The sequence below is a fragment of the Nanorana parkeri genome, unplaced genomic scaffold, assembly GCF_000935625.1.
Source record: "Nanorana parkeri isolate BGI_ZX_2015 unplaced genomic scaffold, ASM93562v1 scaffold1737, whole genome shotgun sequence".
In the NCBI taxonomy this organism is placed as follows: Eukaryota; Metazoa; Chordata; class Amphibia; order Anura; family Dicroglossidae; genus Nanorana; species Nanorana parkeri.
In genome coordinates, this window is record NW_017308005.1 from 247,211 (window position 1) to 255,306 (window position 8,096).

Sequence of the window (8,096 nt, forward strand, 5' to 3'; positions counted from 1 at the left end):
GCGGGGATGATTGTTTGAGAAAGTGATTGTTCAGTGGTTAGGTTGAGGTGGTATAGGCTTCCCTGAAGAGATGAGTCTTAAGGGATCGCCTAAAGGCAGTCAGTGTGGGAGATAGACGGACAGGTTGGGGTAGAGAGTTCCATAGAATGGGAGACACTCTAGTGAAGTCCTGGAGGCGAGCATGGGAGGAGTTGATGACAGAGCTGGAAAGCAGGAGGTCTTGTGAAGAGTGGAGGGGACGCTTAGGGTAATACTTTGAGACCAGGTTGGAGATATATCCGGGGGCAGAGTTGTGGATGGCTTTGTACGCGGTTGTTAATATTTTGAATTTTATCCTTTGGGCTATAGGAAGCCAGTGCAGGGATTGGCAGAGGGGGGATGCAGACACTGAGCGGTTGGTTAGGTGGATGAGTCTAGCAGCTGCATTCATGATAGACTGAAGGGGGAGGAGCCTGTGTAGAGGTAGGCCAATGAGGAGGGAGTTGCAATAGTCAAGACGAGAGATAAGGGAGTGGATGAGTAATTTTGCGGTTTCTTTGGTATGAAATGTGGTGGGCAAATCCTCTATAAAAATGCCAAGTACAAAGGGTGAATCCTCTTTGATAGCCTTCGAGTGAATTGCACAGTGAATCCTTTATAAATAGACCCTTTGGACTGTGATTGATAAGGGTCAAAGAAATGTCAGAGATGGTAACTGCTCCATCTTCTGCTCCTTGCTATGGTTCTGTGGTGGATTGAAGCCCTCAGCTCTGTCCCAAATTCTATCCCTCACTGGACATTGGATTGTCCACCATCATGGCTGAGTCTGGTGTAGCTGTTGCTAAGTTTTGGGAATGATATGAAATCAGACTTAGTCCAGCTCGGCATTTAATAATATTAATAATTAAAAAAAAAATCATGATGTGTCTGTTTATAACATTCATTCATTGTATATGCTCAGAGGCCCCGCGGTTGGATACGTGCCCGGGTATTGACTGTGCCATTCACCTGCTGTACCCTTCTCTCTCTCTCCTGCCAACAGAGCATGAGAAGCACCGGCTCTGCAAGAGTGCCGACTACATGAACCTCCATTTCAAGGTGAAGTGGCTTTACAATGAGTATGTCCAAGACCTGCCGGCCATGAAGGACAAAGTGCCTGAATATCCTGCGTATGTACAAAACCATCTTCCATATGACCTTGTAGAAGGAGTAGAGTGTTTTTAGTTCAGCTCCCACCATCCCTGTGCTGAGTTCCCGGGTCTGTACACCTGCTGCGCCCATTATGAGGGGCTCCCACCATCCCTGTGCTGAGTTCCCGGGTCTATACACCTGTTGTGCCCACTATGAGGGGCTCCCACCATCCCTGTGCTGAGTTCCCGGGTCTGTACACCTGCTGTGCCCATTATGAGGGGCTCCCACGATCCCTGTGCTGAGTTCCTGGGTCTGTATACCCGCTGTGCCCATTATGAGGAGCTCCCACCATCCCTGTGCTGAGTTCCCAGGTCTGTACACCTGCTGTGCCCATTATGAGGGGCTCCCACCATCCCTGTGCTGAGTTCCCGGGTCTGTACACCTGCTGTGCCCATTATGAGGGGCCCCCACCATCCCTGTGCTGAGTTCCCAGGTCTCTGCACCTGCTGTGATCATTATGAGGGATTCCCACCATTGCTGCTTGATTCAAAATGTATTTTATGTCATGCGGGATGCAGCAGACGGAATTAGGAACACCACAGTGTGGACCGGAACAATCACCATGTTTTAGTCATTTGGTCAGAGCCTGTACCTTTTGTCTGGGTGATCTCGCTTTCAGTGTAAGCGGATGGTATAAGAAGCCCTCGGGTGACTCATTCTTCATATTCCACTTGTAACTGAAATATCAGCTCTCTAAATTCTAGACCCTGTGCGTGGCCACTCCTCCCCAACCTGTGACAGCTGACATGATCTGAACTCCTCCCTAATAAGCCGACATGATCTGACCACCGCCCCAATATGTGACAGCTGACATGATCTGACCACCTCCCCAATATGTGACAGCCGACATGATCTGACCTCCTCCCCAATATGTCACAGCCGACATGATCTGACCACCTCCCCAATATGTCACAGCCGACATGATCTGACCACCTCCCCAATATGTGACAGCCGACATGATCTGACCACCTCCCCAATATGTGACAGCCGACATGATCTGACCACCTCCCCAATATGTGACAGCCGACATGATCTGACCACCTCCCCAATATGTGACAGCCGACATGATCTGACCACCTCCCCAATATGTGACAGCCGACATGATCTGACCACCTCCCCAATATGTGACAGCCGACATGATCTGACCACCTCCCCAATATGTGACAGCCGACATGATCTGACCACCTCCCCAATATGTGACAGCCGACATGATCTGACCTCCTCCCCAATATGTGACAGCCGACATGATCTGACCACCTCCCCAATATGTGACAGCCGACATGATCTGACCACCTCCCCAATATGTGACAGCCGACATGATCTGACCACCTCCCCAATATGTGACAGCCGACATGATCTGACCACCTCCCCAATATGTGACAGCCGACATGATCTGACCACCTCCCCAATATGTGACAGCCGACATGATCTGACCACCTCCCCAATATGTGACAGCCGACATGATCTGACCACCTCCCCAATATGTGACAGCCGACATGATCTGACCACCTCCCCAATATGTGACAGCCGACATGATCTGACCACCTCCCCAATATGTGACAGCCGACATGATCTGACCACCTCCCCAATATGTGACAGCCGACATGATCTGACCACCTCCCCAATATGTGACAGCCGACATGATCTGACCACCTCCCCAATATGTGACAGCCGACATGATCTGACCACCTCCCCAATATGTGACAGCCGACATGATCTGACCACCTCCCCAATATGTGACAGCCGACATGATCTGACCACCTCCCCAATATGTGACAGCCGACATGATCTGACCACCTCCCCAATATGTGACAGCCGACATGATCTGACCACCTCCCCAATATGTGACAGCCGACATGATCTGACCACCTCCCCAATATGTGACAGCCGACATGATCTGACCACCTCCCCAATATGTGACAGCCGACATGATCTGACCACCTCCCCAATATGTGACAGCCGACATGATCTGACCACCTCCCCAATATGTGACAGCCGACATGATCTGACCACCTCCCCAATATGTGACAGCCGACATGATCTGACCACCTCCCCAATATGTGACAGCCGACATGATCTGACCACCTCCCCAATATGTGACAGCCGACATGATCTGACCACCTCCCCAATATGTGACAGCCGACATGATCTGACCACCTCCCCAATATGTGACAGCCGACATGATCTGACCTCCTCCCCAATATGTGACAGCCGACATGATCTGACCACCTCCCCAATATGTGACAGCCGACATGATCTGACCTCCTCCCCAGTATGTGACAGCCGACATGATCTGAAGTAGGAGTTTCAGGCTTGGCTCTGGGTTCGTACAATCTTTGTGTATAATGAGGATAGTTGGGACAGGCTGTTGGCTTGTGTGGGCGTACTCCGATACAGAGTTTGTATACCGTATACTCTCCTGTTACAAGGGAAGGTAAATGAAATGAAGGTTGTATGTGGTCATTTCTTTATTTTAACACAAAACCAAATTATCTTTAAGGTGACCCACTGACAGAACATTTTGCATAGTCCACCAGTACTAGCTTGCCAATATTCTACTCCAGTGATCACCAGCAGACTATCAGTTGCAGATTTTGACTCTGATGCAGTCAGATCTCGGCTCCATTTTTTGCAGTGCATTGTGGGATGTGTGAAATGTTGTTTGGGGGGGGTGGGGGGGGGGGGGGGGGGGGGGGGGGGGGGGGGCTTTGGCCTTCAATATCCATTAAGACAAAGCTGAGATTTTCCTACTGCATGTGTGCCAAGAGGCTCCTGGTGAACTCAGGAGAAGAATTATGGCTGATGATATGTCCTGGCAGCTTGAGATCCCTGCTCTCACTTGGAAATTCCAGTTTATATTCTATTGTTCACTGACAGGTTCTCTTTTTCATTTTTTTTTGCTGCAGGTGGTTTGAGCAGTTCGTCATGCAGTGGTTGGATGAGAACGAGGAGGTCTCCCTGGAATTCCTGCACGGGGCTCTGGAGCGTGACAAGAAAGATGGGGTATGTCACCACACACGGGTCACCCTCCCCCGGGGTATTCCAGCGATCAGATGAACTCCCTTGTTTGTTCTGCTCCTCGGCAGCAATTACTGTTCATTTCCTTTATTTTTTTTATCCTGAAGTCAGCCAATGTCTCTGTGCGCCTTTAGCAGCACATTGGCCCATGTGTAGAGGCAAAGCAGCTGATCTGTAGACTGCTCAACTCTTCATGTTCCATAGACCTCAGTGTGAAAGCAACCTTCCTTATGTTATTATAACCAGTGGTATAACTATAGCCATAGCAGCCCAGGTGACTGCTATGGGGCCTGGGGGTAAAAGGGGGCCCCCTTAGGTTGTTGAGGCAAATTTAACATAGAACATGTGAAGATAATACCGTACTATATCATTAAGTGTTGGGGTGGTTGCAATTGACAACTGTAATCCTCTGTAAAGTCTACAGTGTAGCGACAACTTCAGATGCACAATAAGAGTCTTTGGGATCTTTGCATCATTACAGTTCAGAGAGGTCAACAGGTGCCTCGGTTGCTGAGATGTTTCTGCACCTTGATTGGTGTCCCCCTGCGGTACATTTACATTGGTTGGACATGACTTGGAAAGGTGCACATCTCTCTATAGAAGGCCTCACAGCTGACAATGCATTCTGTGTCAGAGCATTAGGAAGTGCCTGCAGAGCTCAGAGACCGGATCAGTGGCCTCCATAATTCTCACATGGAAGAAGTTTGTCACAACCAGGACTCTTCCAAGAGCTGGTCGCCTGGGCCAAACTGAGCAATCGGGGGAGAAGGGCCTTAGTAAGAGCGGTGACCAAGCACCCCGATGGTCACCAGAGATCCTGTGTGGAGATGGGACAAAGTTGCAGGACACCTATCACTGCAGCCCTCCACCGATCTGGACTTTATGGCAGAGTGGCCAGACAGAAGCCTCTCCTCAGTTCAAAACACATGAAAGCCCGCTTGGAGTTTGCATAAAAAGCACCTGAAGGACTCTCAGACTGTGAGGAACAAGATTCTCTGGTCTGATGAAACCAAGATTGAATTGTCTGGCCTCAATTCTAAACGTTATGTCTGGAAGAAACCAGGCACCGCTCATCACCTGCCCAATACCATCCCAACACCATCCCAACAGTGAAGCATGGTGGTGACAACATCATGCTGTGGGGGTGTTTTTCAGAAGCAACGACCGGGAGACTGGTCAGGGTTGAGGGAAAGCTGAATGGAGCAATGTACAGAGATATCCTCAATGAAAACCTGTTCCACAGCGCTCAAGACCTCAGACTGGGCCGAAGGTTCACCTTCAAACATAACCACGATCCTAAGCACACAGCCAGGACTGCACAGGAGCGGCTTAGGGACAACTCTGGGAATGTCCTAGAGTGGCCCAGCCAGAGCCCTGACTTGAACCCTACTGAACATCTCTGGAGATACCTGGAAATAGCTGTCCACCGACAGTCCCCATCCAACCTGACGGAGCAAAGAATGGCAGAAAATCCCCCGAACCCAGATGTGCAAAGCTCGTCGCGTCATACCCAAAAAAGACTGGAGGCTGTAACTGCTGCCAAAGGTGCTTCAACCAAGTACTGAGTCAAGGGTGTGAATACTTATGCCAATGTGATATTCCAGTTTTTTCTTGTGCTGAGTGTAGATTCCTGAGAAACAACTGTAGTATCCGGCTGCAACATAACAACATTGAAAGAAGTGACGGGGGGTCTGAGTACTTCCTGAATGTAGAGTATTTGTATATAAAGGGGAGGCCGAAGGTCAGATTTAAAGGGTTATTAAACCCTTGCATGTTTTTGCATATATCTGTCTATGGCTAGCAAGCATTAGATATATGCAAAACGATCTTTTTCAAAGGGTTAATACCTGTGTCTCCGCCGCACGCTCCCGTCCGAACATCAGGGATCTTGGGGCGGGCGCATGCGCAGTTCATATGTTCGGCCGGGAGACGAGGAGAGACGCAAGGTAAGTCTATGGAGCAGCGTGCACCCGCACAGAGACCGTGGGACATGAGAGAAGGAGTCAGCGCTGGATCGGAGACCCCCACCAGCGCAGGAGGGACAACTGAAAAGGACAGTAAGGAAGAAGATTGGATTATGAGGCATCATTTAAGGTAAGTCCTTACTTTAGCACTGTGGGGGACGGACGTTAGCCCTTAATGTCACTTTAAGCATTTTATCATTCCCCCAGTCCGAATCTTCTGCAAAACTGGATGTGATATCTGACTTTAGATCACATTCAATCGGCTTTATATGTAATGAAATTGCAGCTAATGTACGTTGTCCAATGTTCCGAGAACAGTCAGTATTGCTGTCTGGGGCTCCGCTGGATTCTGATCAGTAATGAGCTGACAAACCTCTGACTGGATGTCAAATCTGATTTACAGGCAGTAATTGGACTCTTTGTAATACGCTCGTCCCCTATAGCCGCGGCCGCCTGGCCGGTAATTGCATTGTCCGGTAATAGCCGGTAAGGCTCTTCTATCCCTCTGCAGCCGTAGGCTACCCACTGACATAAGACGGAGCCGGTCTGACCTGCGGCTGAATCCTGAGAGGAGAAACTTTACAACAAATGATCATTAATAAGATTAATATGAAGACTAAAGTAGTTTTTTTTGTGAAGGAGGGAGTGTTTTGGGGTTCTCCCGACCCTTTCTCAGCCCATAGACCAAGTCACTTAAATGGCGAAGTAGTTCAATCAATCCGGTGCAACATTTAATATTCTCAGCGCGCCCCAAAATCGTTCTGGCTTTGAAACAAATGCACTTTCACCGTGAAACGCGTATTGCCGCTTGTCTGCGGAGCTGATTGTTATTTACAGAGATCTCCCAGTCCCTACAAGACGAAGAGAGAGTCTGAGGAATTCAGAACTCGGGTGACTTGAAATGTTTCCACACAATAGTAATCGATGGAATGCGAGCAACTTTTTTTTTTAAACTTAATTTTCACCAAAAAGGAACAGTTCAAAGCGAGCGAGAAGGAGCCTAATGGCTGCGGTACCGTGCCAGACTCTCTTTGAACTTTTCTCATTGATTCACTACTTTAAAGTGAGGGAGGAGGAAGGAGGTCGGGAACTGAAATAAAAAGAACAAAAGAGATCAAGAGAAAAGTTTGTTTCTTTTTAATATCCTGTGCAGCATATTAACCCGTTCAGCTCTGACACCCGGTACACCCCATGTGGACCAGAAACATGTTTTTACATGACTGCTATTCAGTGGGTTTTCAGTGATCACTTTGCAATTAAAGTGACACTAAACTCAGCAGTTAAATCTTAAAAATCCATTCAAGTCCCGGAACTATGAACAACAATGCATCTTATTTGTGTATCACTCGGCTGTAGATCCTCCAATCATCTCTGAATTGGTGCCGACGCTGTCCTTCCTTCTAGAGGGGGGCTACTTTTGTTCCCCATGGTCCCTGTGTGTGTTGTACAGTAGTCACAGGTCCAAGCTCCCCCCCGAGATGGACTACAATCTCAATACAAATTGGTAGATTGTAGTCCATCCCGGAAGCGAGCTTGGAGAGTTGGCTACTTTACAACACAGACAGGGACCATGGGGAACAAAAGTCGCCCCCCTCCAGAAGGAAGGACGGTGTCGGCACCAATTCAGAGATGATTGGAGGATCTACAGCCGAGTGATTCACAAATAAGATGCATTGTTGTTACTAGTTCAGGGACTTGAATGGATTTTTTAGGATTTAGCTCCGGAGTTTACTGTCACTTTAACATGCAGATTGAATCTCATCTGTTTGATCTGCCGATGATTGTACCTCTCTCACATCCCTTTGGTCTGCAGATGAAACATATAAGATACAAAAGCAATAATATTACTGTATCTCCCTATCTCATGACTTAACATGGTATATAAACAGTGACAGACTGTCCATTTTTTGACAGAAGCAGCTTCTGTGTTTAAAAATAGACCCC

At 48.3% G+C, this 8,096-nt stretch overlaps 1 protein-coding gene across 1 annotated transcript in view; it reads left to right on the forward strand.

The window, feature by feature from the left end:
- The window catches only part of LOC108799480 (protein unc-13 homolog B-like), a gene marked incomplete at its 5' end in the record, with an annotated part of 285,160 nt that overhangs the window by 237,839 nt on the left and 39,225 nt on the right, over positions 1-8,096 (forward strand). Inside the window, 2 exons of the mRNA XM_018571343.1 lie at positions 1,022-1,148; positions 4,077-4,173. Coding sequence (XP_018426845.1) covers positions 1,022-1,148; positions 4,077-4,173 — 224 coding nt within the window. The remainder of the gene's footprint in view (positions 1-1,021; positions 1,149-4,076; positions 4,174-8,096) is intronic.